At 41.2% G+C, this 19158-nt stretch overlaps 2 protein-coding genes across 2 annotated transcripts; one reads left to right on the plus strand and one right to left on the minus strand.

Annotated features, from left to right (window-relative positions):
• Nucleotides 1-3208: 3208 nt before the first annotated feature.
• On the minus strand, nucleotides 3209-7758 carry LOC113063184 (putative SCAN domain-containing protein SCAND2P). Its single transcript, XM_026233407.1, has 2 exons — nucleotides 6552-7758; nucleotides 3209-3240 (listed from the first exon to the last, which is right to left on the minus strand). Exons 1-2 carry the CDS (start codon nucleotides 7671-7673, stop codon nucleotides 3238-3240), a joined length of 1125 nt encoding a protein of 374 aa, XP_026089192.1. The 5' UTR covers nucleotides 7674-7758; the 3' UTR covers nucleotides 3209-3237.
• Nucleotides 7759-13378: 5620 nt separating this feature from the next.
• Nucleotides 13379-16246, plus strand: LOC113063193 (myc target protein 1 homolog). The gene is made up of 2 exons (XM_026233418.1): nucleotides 13379-13690; nucleotides 15478-16246. Exons 1-2 carry the CDS (start codon nucleotides 13636-13638, stop codon nucleotides 16062-16064), a joined length of 642 nt encoding a protein of 213 aa, XP_026089203.1. The 5' UTR covers nucleotides 13379-13635; the 3' UTR covers nucleotides 16065-16246.
• Nucleotides 16247-19158: the final 2912 nt, after the last annotated feature.

The following is a 19158-nucleotide window of genomic DNA, read 5'->3' on the forward strand; positions in this document are numbered from 1 at the left end:
CAAAATGTAAAACCTTCCATGTCCTTCTAACTTAATTGAAAGAAGTGGGAATGTGTGCATGTGTGCAGCAGCGGTCTCAACATCCCTTTACTCTTTACTCTCTCTGCAGGAACCATTCCCCTTGTTCCTCTAGCCAATCGTTTGTATGGGAATGTGTGATATTATCACAGATCTGAGTGTATGACGGAAGGGGGAGTGGCGTGTGTGTGTGTGTGCTTGTGTGTTGAGAGTCACATAGCCTGCCGGCACACACAATCTTTAAAGACCGAACCGAGAAGGACATGCTCGGCACTGAAATTCCCTAAGATCAACTGAATTCTCTCTCTCCCCTCCCACTAAATGGATTGGATTCTACGATTTAGGAAAAGCCGCTGGCCTGAGCTGATTAACTTTGCCCGAAAACACTGCTCAATCTGATTTACCACTCCCAGAGGCTTTATAAAACTCATAGATCAGTTGAACAAAACAAACAGCCCTCCACTGCTGGATGTATTATTGAGATGCAATGGGGCCTTTTATGTCACATTGTGCTATAAACAAACAAGCTGTATGGCTGGGTTTTGTAGTATATATGAAATTAATATTTTATAATGAAATACAGATTGTATTTTGGCTTGAGATGAATGAAAGAAATATTTTATAGAACAGCAAATACAAACCCCACTCCATTGTTGCAGGTTTTGGAAATAAAGATAAGAGAAAAAGAAAAGCCTAGGGAAAATTATCATTTTTAAAAGTATGATAGTTTCATTAATCATGTGTATAATTTTCTTTTTTATTCATCTCCTCCCAAAAGGGTTTTTAATGATTGAATCATTAATATCAAATAACTTCTGTCACATGCTATCAGTCTACAGTTATCTTCACTTCTCAAGCCTGGAATCTGTCCTGCAAAATCTTTAATGAAAATCTCTCTCTGAAAGGTATATGCATGCATGTATTTATTTTATGTATTTAGAAAGAGGGTGTTTATTAGACAAAGACAGAGTTGCAGTAAAGATGTGTGGTCTGCTACATTTATTTATATATTTTAATAGCATGTTTTTTGTTGACAGAAGATTTGACTTTTTAATGATTCATATATATGAGTATATATTCATTGTACATATTTATGTAGGAGCACAGCCAGCAATGCTTTGCTGTTGACGTGACTAGTCTCTGTCCATGGTCCTGAACTAAACTCTGGTTACTGCATTGAACAAAAAAACCATCATCACCCCATTGAAACAAAAGAAAACAAATCCCCAAAACAAGAATTAAATTTTTTAATACTGTACAACTGATTTCCATGATCTTTGGGCCCTTAGACGGCACTGCATCACATACAGGAATGCTACTGTAATGGAAATCACAACATGGGCTCAGGAATACTGTACAATATTAGTTTTGGTTATGACACTCTAGGAGCCCCTTCAGGCTAAAGAACCATCCACATGAGAAAGAAAAAAGACAGCATTCTGGAAAGGCATTCATTATAAACATGGTATTTTTAGTCACAAAAAAAGGTTGTGTGAAGGCTAAGAGCTATTCTGGACTAAAGATCTGCAGAGGTACAGACAGATGCTGAGTTAGTGTGTCAGCTGCCTGTGGCTATACAACTAACCTCATGGGTCTTCCAAAATGATCAATTGCATGAAAAATAGTGACTGGCACATTCCTCAGAATTTCTCGTTTTATGTTCGACATAGCAAAGAGTTCGGAAAGAGTTTGGAATGATATGAGGGTGAGTAAATCGTGACAAAAAATAATTTTTTGGGTGAACTATCCCTTTAATTTTATTGCACACAGTATCTGTTTTGTTCTTTGCTGACCTACAGCACCTTGTTTTGTGTTTGCACCTCTATTGTATTATGTCTTTGTGCAGCTCTGAACTGAAATCGAATGCTGAGTCTATGTGGTGGAACAGGGAGAGACAGAGATGAGGGAGACACTGATGGTGTAAGATTGCATGCACAGGAGCTCACAGCTCCACAATGTTCAAGGTGACTGTCTGTGCTTGTGCTGGTCAGTAGAGAATGGGCTGGTTTCTGCCATATCTGGCACATCATTACACAGCCATTGTGGCAGAGTGCCAGAACCGACCCATTTCTCTCTCTCTCTTTCTGTCCTGCTCCATTTCTCTGTGGCACTGTGCCAGAAGTGGTGTGAGTAGACTTAGAGAGAGCTGGAGCACATGAGATGACTTTCATGTGCCTCTTTATGTTTTTCTCTGTGCATGTGGAGAATGCAGTCTTTTAGAAGTGAAGTTCACCTATAAGTTCTAACATAACTAACAAAGAGGCCATCTCTAATAAAAAAAAAAAAACAAATATTGCTTGTAACACTAAGCAACATGCAATTAAAATAGTCTTTTATAATTTCATCACAATTTCAGACATGAACTATTGGGTTTTGGGCATTTATTTTGGTACGTCCAACACAAATAATATTCTGATTTAATTAAGGTAATTATTTATTATTGTGATATTTACATTGCCACTGAACCATTTTTAGATTGAACTATATTCTAAGTCACCACAAGTAATACACTAGCTTTGCGTGACAAATAAGATCAGAGACCAGATCTTTGAGTCAGTGATTATATCAAGAATTGGAGCAGTCATATACGTGAACAAATATTTCAGATCAGTTCTGCAAACTAGTTTGAACTAAATTACCTGATAAGTTTAACAACAGACATAAAAGAACAATTAGGCTGACAGACAGACAGAAAGTATTTACTACAGTTCCAAAACCTCCCCATCACTGCACACATCAGTCATAGAGGGAAAAAAGCAAAAACAGGAGTGTGTGACCCATTCCCACAGATGTTTGTGTGGCTCATTTCAGCCCACCAGACTGTAGATGGAGAAGTGATCTTATGTCCGCCTACATGGACCACCACTGAAAAACATATGAAATATAAGACGTATGCATAGAAGAGGCGTTTTTGTCTGGATAAAAAGAGACAATAAACAGCAAAATTCCCCAGTGTAACAAGGTTCAACACAGTCTCAATAGGAAGGAAGAAGGCAGGGGTCGGCTTGTTGCTGGGACACTCGTTTATTCAGTAATACAAAATAAGAAAAACACGATGCCCTCTGGGCGTAGACAGCAAACGATTGCTTAAACACGGTCAATAACTTCAATAACTTTAAAGCACTGTTGTAGCTTCCCTAGTGCAGAACGAGGTCCCAGCGTGTCTCTCTCTCCTTCTCTCTGCGGTGACTCGGCTTATATCCGGTCTCTCCACGCCAATTACTGCAATCAAACACACGTGTTCGTTAATTGCATTTGACCTACTTACGCCTCGCTCTGCTCCCTCCGTCTCTCTCCCGTTGCGGATTCCGCTAAACCACGCCCCCCTCGCCACATACCCCCACCGCCCGACTCAGGCCGGGGAGCCGTCCGGCCTGCAGCCTCCCCCCCCCCCTCCTGGAGAGGAAGTCAGCCACAGCCATCTGTACACCCGGCCTGTGGATCACCTGAAATTTAAATGGCTGTAAAGCTAGATACCACCGGGTGATCCGCGCGTTGGTATCTTTCATGCGGTGGAGCCACTGCAGAGGAGCGTGGTCCGAACAGAGGGTGAACTCCCGCCCCAGGAGGTAATAACGGAGGGTAAGAACAGCCCACCTGATCGCTAGACATTCTTTTTCTATGGTGCTGTACATCGTCTCTCTCTTAGAGAGCTTCCGACTGATGTACAGCACCGGCCGTTCTTCCCCCTCCACCTCCTGGGACAGGACTGCGCCCAACCCTCTGCTCGACACGTCTGTCTGCAAGATAAAGGGGAGAGAAAAGTTAGGTGCATTCAGGAGCGGTCCGCCACACAGGGCAGCTTTTAACTGGGTGAAAGCCTGCTGGCACTGCTCCGTCCACTGGACCGTATCTGGTGCCTCCTTTTTAGTTAAATCAGTCAGCGGGCTAGCAGTATCCGAAAAATTAGGTACAAACCTTCTATAATACCCTGCCAGCCCCAGGAACTGTCTAACCTCCTTTTTGGTCTTAGGCCTTGGACAAGTTGCAACTGCTGCCGTCTTATCAATTTGGGGACGCACCTGTCCATGACCCAAGTGGAAACCCAGATATCTTACTTCCACCCGCCCAATTGCACACTTCCTCGGATTAGCCGTGAGCCCAGCCCTCCTCAGCGTCTTCAGGACCGCTCGCAAATGCTGCATATGTCGCTGCCAATCCCCACTGTAGATGATGATGTCATCCAGGTAGGCGGCGGCATATGCAGCATGCGGACGGAGAATTTTGTCCATGAGACGCTGAAACGTGGCTGGAGCCCCGAATAGCCCGAACGGAAGAGTGACAAATTGGTGTAACCCGAACGGCGTGGTGAAAGCTGTTTTTTCTTTGGTCATGGGAGACAAGGGGATCTGCCAATAACCTTTAGTTAAATCCAGCGTCGAGTAAAAGCGAGCCGAGCCTAGCCGATCAAGCAATTCGTCCACCCGGGGCATTGGATATGCGTCAAATTTTGACACAGCATTCACCTTTCTATAATCCACACAGAACCGCACGGAGCCGTCTGTTTTAGGTACTAAGACGATCGGGCTCGCCCAGTCACTGTTGGATTCTTCTATTACTCCCATCTCTAGCATTGCCTCTAACTCCCCCTGAACCACCTTTTTTTTATGTTCGGGTAATCTATACGGCCGGCTGCGAACTACCACGCCCGGCTCGGTCTCAACATGGTGCTGAATGAGATTCGTTCGACCAGGCAGGGGCGAGAACACATCAGCAAAGGCTGCTTGAATGGACTTGATATCAGTGAGCTGCGATGGTGAGAGGTGGTCTCCTCCAGGGGCCAGAGCGAGAGATTGGGATTTTGAACTCGCTTCTGGACCGAGATCCTCCTCCCCACTCACTACCGTCGCCAGCAACACTGATTCCGCCTCAGACCATTTTTTTAATAGGTTGAGGTGGTATATTTGATGTGCCCCGCCCCTATCCGTTCGAGCTACCTCATAGTTAAGATCCCCAACCCGCCGTGTGACCTCAAAGGGTCCTTGCCACTTCGCGAGTAACTTTGAACTAGAGGTAGGGAGTAATACAAGCACTTTATCCCCCGGTGCAAATTGACGTAGCCTAGCCCCCCTGTTGTACAACCGACTCTGTTTGTCTTGAGCCTGCAACAAATTCTCCATGGATAGCCGCCCCAACGTGTGGAGTTTTGTTCTCAGGTCCATGACATATTGAATTTCGTTTTTGCTAGCAGAAGGTCCGTCCTCCCAAGTTTCTTTAAGGACGTCAAGGACCCCGCGGGGCTGGCGCCCATAAAGAAGCTCGAAGGGGGAAAACCCCGTGGAGGCTTGCGGGACCTCCCGTACAGCGAACAAGAGGGGTTCTAGCCACCTATCCCAATTTTTGGCGTCTTCCTGAACGAACTTACGAATCATGGATTTTAATGTGCGATTAAATCGCTCGACCAGCCCGTCTGTTTGTGGGTGATAGACGCTTGTTCGAATCGATCTAATGCCCAATAATTCATAAAGCTCGCGAATAGTACGTGACATAAACGCCGTGCCTTGATCGGTGAGGATCTCCTTTGGGATCCCCACCCGGGAGATTAATTGAAACAGTGCACTCGCCACACTCTTCGCGGAAATAGAGCGGAGAGGCACTGCCTCAGGATATCGCGTTGCATAGTCCACCAGAACTAATGCAAAGCGGTGTCCTCGTGCTGACCGCTCTAATGGCCCGATGAGGTCCATGCCAATTCGTTCGAAGGGGACCTGCATTAATGGAAGGGGGCACAATGGTGCTTTTGGGGTGGCCGGTGGATTCACCAGCTGACATTCACGACAAGCCGCGCACCATCTGCGCACATTCTCGTGAATGCCCGGCCAGAAGAAGCGGGCCATGAGACGGTTTAGTGTAGCCGCTTGCCCTAAATGCCCGGCCATTGGATTACAATGAGCCGCCTGGAAAAGCATTTCCCGGCGGCTTTTAGGTATCAACAACTGGGTTGTATCTTGCTTTGTCTGGGCGTCTTGGGTCACCCGATACAACCTATCTTTTAAAATTGAAAAGTAAGGATAAGAGAGCGGTTGGTCGGGGAGGAGAAGCTGTCCGTCGATCGAGCGAACCTGGTCAAAAGCATTTTTTAGCGTCTCATCGCGGGACTGTTCCAGGGGAAAATCATCGCGCTCCGGGAGGATGTTCCGCTCGGGAGCACTCGGTTCCCCTGCAACAGGTTCCGGTGGTTCCGGTTCAGCCTCTCCCACCTGCGCAACCGCTACTCCATCCCTCCCTTGTTTCCCCCAAGAGCCATCCGAACATAAATACCCCAATAATTCATTAAACGCGGGCCAATTCGTACCCAAAATTATCGGATGCCTGAGGTGCGGGTTAACGGCCACCTCTACTCTATGTTTTTCTCCCCTAAATTTAATATCCACAGGCAAAATAGGGTAATTCACCACTTCCCCGTGTACACACCGAACCCTAACCATGCGGCTATTATCCAATGCCTTCGGATGAATCAGGCTTTGATGGATGGAGGATTGGTTACATCCCGAATCCACCAAAGCCTGATATGTACCCCCCCTGATACTCACTGGTATTTGGTATAAGCCAGCCTGATCGAGGGCAGCCTTTGGCGCGTCGGGGACCCGGATCAACGTCCCCACTTCAATCACCGGACACCTATCGATAAAATGCCCTGGGTCCCCGCAACGCCAACAGGCCGGCCCAGACTTTACCGCCACCCTGGCGGCAGGAAGTAGGTCAAGCGATTGGCGAGGAGAGAGCGGAGAGGCCGGGGCCTGGGGAACGGATCCCATGGGCGAGGTCCCACCCCTGGGAGGAGCCCTGGGACCTGCTGGTGACTCAGCCCCGTAATTCGTCCTCCACCTCGGGGCTAGCTTCGACGGAAGCCCCCCACGGGACCTGGGGAGAGGGACAGATTTAGGGAGAGAGAGGGGAGGGGAGGAGAGAGAAGAAGAGAGAGAAGCAGATGGTAAGGGGTCGCCGACCCCTGGACACGCCACCATTTGGTCTTCCGCCAGCTGGATGGCCTGGTTCAGCGACGTCGGGCGGTGGCACTGGACCCACTGCGCTGTCTTCCTTGGCAGCTTGGCCACGAACTGCTCCAGTACCACACGATCGATCACGTCCTCGACGTCGCTACTGTCGGCCATCAACCACTTGCGGCAGGAATCCCGGAGCTGCTGTGCCATCACGAAGGGCCGGCCAGACTCTTCCAGGGTTAGAGTCCTGAACCTCTGGCGATGTTGCTCCGGAGTCCGACCGACCCGCTGGAGGATGGCACGCTTGAGGTCCTGGTAGGCCAGGAGGTTTTGGACTGGCAGTTGGTGAGCGGCCACCTGCGCTTCCCCGGACAGCAGGGGAATGAGCCGCAGGGGCCAGTCCGCAGGGGGCCACCCTCGAGCCTCTGCCGATTTTTCAAACAGGTCCAGGAAGGCCTCCGGGTCATCCTGAGGCCCCATCTTGTTGAGCGGCAGAGGAGATGTCTGGTCTTTAAACGAAGGGGTGGCCCGGGCCTCCCGGTCTACCCAGCTCCGGAATAGCTCGCGGTCTTCATGCTGGGCCCGGAGGAGCGCCTCGAAGCGTTTGTCCTGCTCCTCCTTGATCGCCAGCATGTGTTGATGTTGTTCCTGATGAAGACCGGCGAGCGACTGGATGATGTCCGCAAATGGCGTACCTGACGGAGATTGCATGGCGGCGATGCTCTTCTTCCTTCCCGGGTTTCGGCACCACTGTAACAAGGTTCAACACAGTCTCAATAGGAAGGAAGAAGGCAGGGGTCGGCTTGTTGCTGGGACACTCGTTTATTCAGTAATACAAAATAAGAAAAACACGATGCCCTCTGGGCGTAGACAGCAAACGATTGCTTAAACACGGTCAATAACTTCAATAACTTTAAAGCACTGTTGTAGCTTCCCTAGTGCAGAACGAGGTCCCAGCGTGTCTCTCTCTCCTTCTCTCTGCGGTGACTCGGCTTATATCCGGTCTCTCCACGCCAATTACTGCAATCAAACACACGTGTTCGTTAATTGCATTTGACCTACTTACGCCTCGCTCTGCTCCCTCCGTCTCTCTCCCGTTGCGGATTCCGCTAAACCACGCCCCCCTCGCCACACCCAGCATATGGAAAGATTTTTACCCTGGGAGGGCTTCAAAACAGACTTGCCATTTTCTGCCGTATGGTGCCACTAACTGCTGTTATTTTAATAACCTACCACTATTTGGATGCAAGGTATCACACTTGCACACACAGAAATGGTAATCTAATATGATCAAAGCAAGGGATCAAACTGGTCCCATTAGCAACTCTAATCTGCTCACTCAGGAGGAGAGAGAGATCTCAACTCAAGTGCAAAATGAATGTTGAATGTTACATTTATGCACAAAACTAAAGACAACAAAAAAGGATTGCTATACATTAGATTTGATTCCAGTTTGACAAAAAAAAAATCATAGTCAGTCAAACAAACAGGGATTACTCTTCTATGTCTACCTAATCTTCACATATAGAGTCAAGCACTGAACTCACTTTTTGTTCACTTTTTTCCCTGACTGCAGTTTTGTCTTACCCAGAGTAGCTGATGTCTTACTTTAGAGCCTGCAGTATTCCAATATGATAGCAATATAATTGGCTATTCTTTAAAATACAGAATAAAGCTACTTTAAAGAGGTGACTTTTTTTCTCTTAAATCAGAATTATGATGTGAAGGCTTCGTCACTGTTGTTTCATACTAGGCATGAACACATACACATAAGCATGTCTTTCAGCTGTGTTTTCTGTTCTGCCTTAATATTGCAACCAATGAGGTGTAAGAAAGTAATGGCATAATGAATAACATAGTTAGCATGATCATTCCCCCCTCAAGCATCTTTACACACCATTAATCTAGCTGGACACTCAACACACTGCTCGACTTCTGGTTTCTAGGGCGACCTACAGAACATAGCATAGCATGTGCCTGTGCAACAGTTTAAACAGAAGATGAACATCATGATATTGATAGTGAGTACAACAATTTCTTGTCTTTTTACATTGAATATGAAAATGAAGACCACCATATTATGTTGTAATAATAAGTTGTCAAACATGATATATAATGCAATATTTTATCTCTCAGAGCCCTCCATCTCTGGAACAGAAAGTTCTTAAAGGGACAGTTCACTTAAAATTTGAATTCAGAAATTTCCTCACCATCATATACTTTTCTTCTGAGGAACAAAAAAAGAGAGAAAAAAAAAACAACTTCTGAGCTGTTAACTTGAAAAATGCTATAACAAGATCACTGATAACTCTGTTGTTAAAAACAAACAAAAATTATTTGAAACAAATAATAAAATATATAAATATTATTTTAAATTAAATTCCTTAACATTAACTTAAACATAAATGACAAAAACATTTTTGGACTCGTCTGCTCTCTAAGCTTTTGCTGTTCTTTGATGTCAAACACCACTTGGTCTGATGGTGATGATCCGCTCAAACAAGTCGAATCAGGCCTAATGATTCAATGAACCATTCATAAAGAACCATTTACTTTACTCCTGAATGAATCAGCCATTTGAATGAATCAAACTAATGAATACATGACTCGATGACTTAATCATTAAGACATTTACCACCACCTACTGGCAGTTTTAGTTTATTATGTAAAGTATCATTTCATTAAATAAATAATTTAATATTTTCATAGTAATAATAATAAAATTAAGAAAATAAATGATTAAAGTTATAGTTCAACCAAACAAAAATGACAATTCTGTCATCATTTACTCACATGGTCCAAAAGAGTAGTATACATTTTATCTAGTGGTGCTCCGATCACGATCGGCCGATCTTTTTTTTTTTTTCTGAACCTACTCTATTTCTTGCTGAACCTACTCTTTGTAATCTCTTTTGATGCTTTGCACAACAATGACTTTAAATTATCTTTTTCAGAGTAATTTCTCAAAATTTTGATGTGCAATTAATTAGATTAATTAATCACCACATCATGTAATTAATTAGATTTAAAAAATGTAATCGCTGTAAACTATATATTTAGTCTGAATGAATCATCCAGTTGTGTGAACCAAATCAAATGATTAATTGAAAAGATCCGACTTAGTGTGTGAGTGTTCCACACAAAAAAATTAAATTGTAGAGATTTGGAACAACATAAGAGTAAGGAAGTTATTTTTTTTTAGTTCAACCATTACTCAATGAAAAAAAGTGCATTTCATAATCACTGTGCTTTACTTATTTATTAAAGAATGAACTACACACCTCCACAGTCAGCTCTTCTACCCCTAAACTCTCTCTTTTTTTATTCCTGCTGTTTCTCTCTAGACAATTCCTCATCCTAATCTCATTTCTCCATTCATTGACTCTCTCTTTCTCTACCTCTGATTCAATCTTAAAAGTGGTCCACACAAAGGGCACACAAGCACTACAATCCAGGTCAACAAGAAACTGAATAAAGACGCTCTAATGCACCAACTTTCAGTGCTAAATCTAAAGAGCCTCTATATTTGAAAACTATTTAAACTTCTGAAAAATTTGATTTAAAGTGTATCCACATAAACACAAAAAACTCTCCTCAAGGCCGGACTTTGCAGCAGGAGATGTCATAAGCACCACAACACATCAATTGGAAACTAAGAGTAAACTTTGCATGCAGCTGTGAAAATCCGGCAATAGCATCACACTTCTCACAACACGCTGGCAGACAAATAACAGTAGTGGAATCATAGGTGCACTCATCAAACAAAACATGCAACAAGACATCACAATCCAAGTTAGAATCCATTCAGAAGTCATTTTAGCCTTTAAAGAAATTGACATCTTGAGTATGTATATGCTGTGTCATCCTACACAGTGGCGAGGTCACCTTTAAGAGAAAGCGTAAGCAGCACCTACCCTGCAGCCTCTGCATCTCATTAGCAATCTCCCTGTCTCAGCAGCCATAGTGCTGAGCAGATGACATTCCACTGATTCGAAGTCAGTGGTGCTGATGCAGGTCAGTGGAGGTGGCTCCACCCGAGAATTATCCAATGATAAGGCTGAAGTCTACATGAAAAGCCTAATTGTTTTCAATCAGTCCATGCCAAGCAAACATGCGGTTTCTTTCCTTTGAAGTTCTGTGGATTCTGCAGGAAGCAGCCTCTTCCCTTTGCACTCTCTTTCTTTCTGCCTCTCACACTCTACTGTAGGCATCAGCATATGTTTCCACTGCCACCTGGTGTCCAATCAGAGTGCAGATCTCACGTGCAGTCCAATAGTGAGGCCCAAGTCGATTTATACTATGTTTTAGAGTGTTACTTTAGCTAAGCCAGACAACATTATTACACTAAGTAATTCAATTAAAATGTGTTACACATCTGTGCTTTCGCTCATGGAAAATGCAAAAGATGCAAAAGATATTGGAATGTGGCATATCTCAAGCATGGGATTCCAGTAGGTGAAATACGAGAGGGGTGGCAAAAAACTGTTATTCATGTCATATAAAACTTTATGTGACACATGCATGTCATATAAAAAAAATTAAAGTGAAATGACTTACTGGAGTGTTAAGCTCGGGATTCAGAGACCATTCTGCCGAGTCTGCTGGTTTTCAAACAGCAATGCTTAGCAATGACCTCTACACAGTCACTGCAGGTGGATGTGAGGGACAGAGCACAGCGTGAAGTTATTGGCACAATCTTTATGCGCAGAGGATCTTATGTCATTCCCGTTCACTCACCTTCTCCAAGAAGCCAGCATGACGCCTCTGTATCCTTCATCCTTCTGAAGAGCCTATTAGGCGACAAACTGTTCATTATCACACATCAACATATTGCTAAATGTTTCCTGGGAATAGAGAAGAAAGAAAAAGAGAGGGTTTCACGCTGACAAGCAAACAAACGAACAAACGAACAAACCAATTAGCAAATAAGATCAAGAATTGGGATGTCCAGGGAATTATTTGAAATGCAAATCAGATAAAAATCTGAATTCAGCCTGAAATGTTTTTATGCTGCAACATGTTCTCTAAAGAGTAACGGAGCCATCTGCTGTTCATCAAGAGAAGACAGGACAGGACAGGACAGGACAAGACAGGACAGGATAGAACAGGACAGGACAGGAAAGGAAAGGACAAGAAAGGACAGGACAGAGGAGTTACAACAGCAGCCATAAGTCACAGAATACACAATACATTTTTTTATTTATATGTATTTTATTTAGAAATACTACATTTTATTTAGATGTTATTTTTTAAAGAGAGACTTCAAGTTATATAATTAATGTCTTCAATGGCAGTAAATAAATAAATCATCCATAATTAAAAAAATAAACAAACATGCATGCATAAATGATTGGTCAAGAGTTCCCAAACATAATGAAAAATACATAATAGGCTAGAAAAAGAAATGTGATGCATACTTCAGATCTGTGTATGGCAACAGCCGATATCTGCACTCCACAACACAAAGCAACAATGAGAGGAAATGTCCGTGTGTCCCGGTCTTCCCAGACCAGCGGCTCTGTCCTAAAACCCTGTACTATCTACTGTTCTTAATCATTAACCCTAGATACCCTTAATGAACACTATGAAGGGAAAGAACACAGTTCTCACAGAGGTGAAAGTGGTCTGGTTCGGGGCAAAATCCTGCTTTCTTTGCAGGATTTTATCAGGATTTTGTTTTTGCAAAAGCTAGCCTGGTCAGGATAACCCAGCACAGAGCTGGCACTCTACATGGAAAATCTGAAGCATTGTGACGACCAGCACAACTACAGCACACAATGCTGAACAGTAAAAGCACATAAATCTGTGAAATTGTGTTATGAAATCTTTTGATATGAAATACATAGAAAGATGCTAGGATTTCATCTGTTCTGACTTGATTCATGAAATAATTCTTAATGTTTTTTGTTTTTTTTTCAGTTGCCATGGCTGTGTTGATTTACGCAGTGGTTAAATGTGGAAAAGAAACCACAAAAATGAAGATATTAGTTAATGTCCCTCTACTATAATGTTTTGGACAGGCATATTAAAAATAAACAATAATGCTATTTTAATATTGCATTTCATATTATATTATAATCAATACACTACAGTAGTTTAAGTTTGGGGCAGAGGATAAAATGAATTGTGTAGCTCTTTGCCCCATGGCAAAATGCCATCAGTGGTGTCACAGAACAGCCCTTACTGTTTATGCCAAGTGTCTGGAAGGGAAAGAAAAATAAATCAGAGTAAAATATGAGAATTTTGGCCAGGGGACAAATGACAGGAGAAAATGATTTCACACACACCTTGACTCTCCTCCTCTCTGTACACTCCTCCCTTTCCTCTCTATCCCACAGGAACCCTGGTCTGAGTAGATAAGGCCAGCCCGCTGCTAATTTTACACAGGAAAGGCAGGAAATGTGAAGTGAAGACTTTGCTGTTCCACAAACAACAGAGTAGCAACCCCAGCCTTGGAGAGGATCCTGTGTGACTGCTCACAGTGCTGAGCAGTCTGGGACTGAAAAAAGAGACAGACAGAGAGAAAGTGAGAGAGGAGGGTTCATGGAATTGGGGAGTTGGATAGACATAGAGAAAGACATAAGAAAAGTCAAAAGGAAGAGTGAGTGGACGAAAGATTTGAAGGGGAGAGACTGTGTCCTCTCTCGTCTCCCCTGTATCTCTAAAGGAAGCTATGGCAGACAACAGCACTCATCCTGTTTTGGAAATACTGAAGTCCTTCGGATTGAGTAAGATATTTTACCATCTTTACACACTTTATAAAGGGTTAAATCTTGCATACGAATGAACTTACAATATTGCAATGTCAACTTTCTACTTCTAAAAAAGATATGGAAAGTGTAGAAAATGGTGTGTCGAGTCTTTTAAAAGAACTTATTTCTCAACAGAAATGCAGACAGTTATAACTAGCAGCAAAAACGATATTGGCAAAAAAATACAAATAATAACCCGGCCAGTGTGCTGTTTTTTCCATTTAGTTTCTTCAAATGTAATTTCCAGATGATCTTTCACTCTGGGCTGTGATTCCTTTCGCTAAGGAAAAAAATTGCATATAAAAATCCACATTATTTTACACACAAGTCTCTATAAAGACTTGTGAAGAAAGAAGAATATGTAGAATAGTTGTGTGCTGTGGTTAAAAATAAAATTTCTACAATTTGTCAATCAAATATATTACTAAAACAACATTGGCTCTTTTTAAAACAATTTTTAATTGAAAAATTCACATATCAAAACAAAAAGGACCTTAAATGGCCTGTTCCAGAAAGAAGCCGTGTGCTAATGAAACTGGTATTTCTGTAGACAATGGAATGCCATAACAGGAAACTTCCTAAAATTCAGACTATTTCATTCATTTTTCCCGTAAAGGATACGAACACATTGGGTGTGTCTTCTAGTGTGGAATTTTGTGCCGCCCACTTTGATTTGTCAGGATAGGTCCTCCCTGACCTTTGAACTCCTGGTAGTTTCTCTCTAATGATACTGCAGAGCTCAGTATTTCTGTCATGGGAGTAAAAGGCCGTCAACACTTCATTTGCTTTCTGAAATATACAGAATCCTTGTTCAGGGATTACAGGGAACCAGGTGTTTAACATCACGTTCGATGAAAAAAAAACAATATTATTATTTTTAGAGACTGGTTGGCATTACAGGTCATTTCTGTCAGTAATTTTCTGATAAGTTTGTCTCCCTCAATGTAAACTGTATTTTGGCGCCCCTAGTGCAGTTTGCCAAACAACTTCAAGCATCTTAAATGTTTTTAGATATAACCTAACATTAAATGTTTACGTGATGTTTCTGTGAACTCCCTGAAACTGCAGAATAAAGTGACACACAAACACAGTATGACGTTCCTGTTGCTACTATTGCTATGGTTACTTCCTAAAATGAACGCTTGTCAACGCGCACATGCTTATTAAGTGTCGTCAAAAACTATAGAATAGAATAGAATAGAAAAAAAAACAAAAAACTTTTGCGTTAAAAATGTAAACCGCAGGACAGTCTATTGTTGTTTACTCACAATAATTGAAAATGTTAATTAAATAAATAAAAATGTAGATTCATTAAAAAATATCTTCCTGCATTTCGGACTACCAACCAATTCGCAAACAGACGCTCACTGTGACGTGAGACCCCAGCATCTTGGAAGACATTTGCCGAGAATCTTTTCCTTCCTTGCAAGCTTCAATATGTTGCCAACAGTTCCGTAAAAAAGCCTGCCCTATGGAATCGTTCCGCATTTAAGGCATCAAAGAAGCATTCCATACTAAAGCTATACAGAATGCAGTTTGCCCCGTATTCGCAGGCGTATGACCACCAAACAATACGAATAAATAACAAATTCTTAATTGATAAGTAATCATTCTTTTTCGCGCAAATCAGTATTTCATTTGCGAACATAGTTTTGTTTATAATTGAAAGTGTTATCTGGTCTTTTATAAGCAACTCTGTGGCCACAGTAGGCTACTTGCTTAAAGACAGGTTTCTACTTATTTTATTTCTTTCCTTTCTCCAGGGGATGTGATTCTGGCCTTCTGCCTTTCTATGGTTGTTGGTCTTGTGCTGGGAGCTCTGGTCTATATGATCTTGATCTGGATGTCTCGTCGACGAGCATCAGCCACCATCACACGTGTACCCATCCATAAATCGCGCTCCACCACCCGTTCATCCTCGCCACGCTCTCGGCCAGGCTACAGTCGACACAGCAGTGGCTATGACCAACGCGGCAATAACAATCTGGCCAGTGCTGCCTTCTCCTTCCATCGGCAGACCTCACCCTCACTGATAGACTATGGTGACTCACCAGGGCGCAAGTCGAGCTTCCGGGCCTCTACTTTTCATCCTCTTCTCCAGTGTAGCCAGATTGCTCGTGAGGCAGAAGAGGGTACCCAAGGCAGCCTGCCACGGACCCCCACTCTCACTACCAACCCTGGGGCGCCTGGATCCACCAGCACTGTCAGTTCCATGGTCACTCCACCCCAGGCCAGAACCAGACCAGATTCCTTCTGGGGCAACAGCAATCTAAAGGCCTTAAATGCTGGCCAGACTCCACCACCTGCCTATGAGAGCATCATACGTGCCTACAAAGAGACGACCACGTGAAGGAAGGGGAGATGCTACAGTGATAGGGGGAAGATAAATGTATTAATAAACTTGGACTAGAACATTGGACCACTGAAAGCAGTATGGATTTCTTAAACTGATATGGCCAGTTTTCAATGTGTGTATATGTGAATATTTCTGTTTTTTTGTACTCTTTTAAAAATAAAGGTTCTTTATTAGGATCTGGTTACTATATCCATGGAACTTTCCATTGAACATAAAGTTATGGTGGAAAAATGTTTTTTTCTTTTTTTAAGATTAAAATAGTCTTCTTACTACAAGAAAAATAGGTTCTTTTAAAAACTGTTCCATGAAAGGTTCTTTGGGGAACTAAAAATATTTATTCTATGGCATCACTGCAAAAACTTATTTTTGGAATCTTTATTTTTAAGAGTTTAGTGTGCTAGGTCAATCTGAAATACTTATACCAGAAAATGTGTGAAAGATAGAGTGAGATGACTTTTTGGTTTCTATGGGTCTGCTTTATTGATTTAGTACAAGGACAAAAGACCTATATATTTTCAAGGAGATAATATGTGACCCTGGACCACAAAACCAGTCTTTAATGTCAGTTTTTCAAAATCGAGATTTATACATTATCTGAAAGCTGAAAACTGTTGAAAGTTGAAAGCTTTCCATTGATGTATGGTTTATAGGATCGGACAATATTTGGCTGAGATACAATTATTTGAAATCTGGAATCTGAGGGTGCAAAAAATCTAAATACTGAGAAAATCGCCTTAAAAGTTTTCAAAATGAATTTTTACCAATGCATATTACTAATCAGAAATTAATTTTTGATATATTAACTGTAGGAGATTTACAAAATATCTTCATGGAATATGATCTTTACTTAATATCCTAAAGATTTTTGGCATAAAAGAAAAATATATAATTTTGACCCATACAATGTTTTTTTTAAATACATCTAAAAATATACACCAACGACTTACGAGTGGTTTTGTGGTCGAGGGTCACATGTGTTTGTGTAGAGTGATAGGGACAGATCTGAGAGCATTACTGATCTCTGTTGCATATTCCTAGACAAACACTCATTTTAAATCATTTAGCACCAAACTCAGTAGATTGTGAATTTATTGGTTTTCTGTGAACTGTAGTCTTTTGGAATCATTGTAAATATTTCCCAGTGCAACTGTACTCATAAAAATAAAGTGAAACAATGGATTTTGCAATAGCTTTTTTGCATCATGTTAACTGAAAACAATTATTGCATCTTCATAAAAAGATATAAACACTTACCATAAAAGGAATACAGTTAAAATTAAATTACAGTATGTAATTATTTAACCACCTTATGTCACCATCACTTCCACAAAAAAATATATTTAGGAAAATATCACACAGGTGTGAAACCTATGATGACAGTATTTTCATATTTGGGTGAACAGACTTTTTAGTGTTTCCAGTTTAGAGTAACACATCCATAATCACGTCCCTTTCATTGAAAACTGTTATGAGGAATGAAAAAACCAAAGACAAAGGTGTCTTAAACAGGGTTTAGAGCACACACATCCTGGAAGTGACCTTCACAACCAGTGAATTTCCCTGACAAAAGGAATTATCTCAAAGGATGAAGTTGAAATGAATGCTAAGAATTCCTTTTCTTTTCTTTTTGGCATGCTGTGCCAACTGCAATTTGATATACCGGTTTCCTGTAGATCTTGCTGTTTTGCTGTTTATCCTGTCATATATACATATATATATATATATATATATATATATTAGAACTGCACGATTAATCGTTAAAAGATCGCGATCTCGATTCAGACACCCTCTCGATCTCATTTCTAAAAGACGACGATTCCCCGAGTCTGTTAAACCTTTGACAAAGTCTTACCGGATCATTCAAATCCGTGCGCGCACTGCCGCTGACACAGAGAGAGCTCTTACCATGTTTGGTTAAGAAACATCTTCACAAACAGTCTTTTCAACTACACAGTATTATATCTGTCTTACAGTCATTTATATTATCACAGAAATACTGGGATAAAGTTTATAGTTTAAATATAAACATTGATGTCTATATGGCAGCGATCAAAATATAACAAATCCCCTTTTGAAAGTACTGCGCTTTAAATAACGTTTGTGTCGATTGCATTGTTTCACCAACAGGTGGCGACAAGTGTCTTAATTTATTTGTCAATGAATTAATTTTTCATTCAAGAGAATCGTTCAAAAGCGCTGATTCATCCAGAAATGAAACAAGTGTAGTAGGTTTATGAGTGAGTCGTTGAATCAGTGATCTAAACAACTTTTTCATCATTCTAATATTAAAAAAACTGGGGTTTTAAATATATTATATATACACTACCAGTGAAAAGTTTTTGAACCATAAGATGTGTAATGTTTTTTTAAAGTCTCTTCTGCTCACCAAACTATATTTATCTGATCCAAAGTACAGCAAAAACAGTAAAGTTTTGAAATATTTTTACCATTTAAAATAACTGCTTTCACTTGAATGTATTTTAAAATGTAATTTATTTCTGTGGTGTGCAGCTGTATTTTCAGCATCATTCCTCCAGTCTTCAGTGTCACATGATCTTCAGAAATCATTCTAATATGCTGTTTTGCCGTTCAAAAAAAACATTATTATTATTATTATTATTATTATTATTATTATTATTATTATTATTATGTTGAAAACAGAGGAGTAGATTTTTTTCAGGTTTCTTTGATAGAAAGTTCAGAAGACCAATAATTGTGTGTAATAGAAATTTTTGTTATAAATGTCTTTGTCACACTTGATCAATTTAAAGAATCCTTGCAAAATAAAATAATTAATTTATATACTTGTGATAATGATAATGTTAATAGTAATAATAATAATTGATCTCTCTATATGAGATCAAAAAATCGTGATTCTCAATTTATCCAGAATCGTGCAGCCCTAATATATATATATAAATAATTATTATTATAATTATTATTATAATTAATTTTATGTACCATAAAATTAAAGAATATGTGCTACGTCCTTCTGACGTGTTGGACTGCCATATTAGAGTGTCTAAATGTATAGCAGTTTGGAGAAGACTGATTAAACTTCCAGCTAAACAAGGTTGAACCTATTTCT

This window comes from Carassius auratus, chromosome 45 (assembly GCF_003368295.1).
Source record: "Carassius auratus strain Wakin chromosome 45, ASM336829v1, whole genome shotgun sequence".
Classification (NCBI taxonomy): Eukaryota; Metazoa; Chordata; class Actinopteri; order Cypriniformes; family Cyprinidae; genus Carassius; species Carassius auratus.

Coding starts and splice junctions, on each gene's coding strand:
- LOC113063193 (XM_026233418.1), top strand. CDS start 13,636: ATGGCAGACAACAGCACTCATCCTGTTTTGGAAATACTGAAGTCCTTC. Junction 13,691..15,477: donor ACTGAAGTCCTTCGGATTGA/GTAAGATATTTT, acceptor TCCTTTCTCCAG/GGGATGTGATTCTGGCCTTC.
- LOC113063184 (XM_026233407.1), bottom strand. CDS start 7,673: ATGCAATCTCCGTCAGGTACGCCATTTGCGGACATCATCCAGTCGCTC.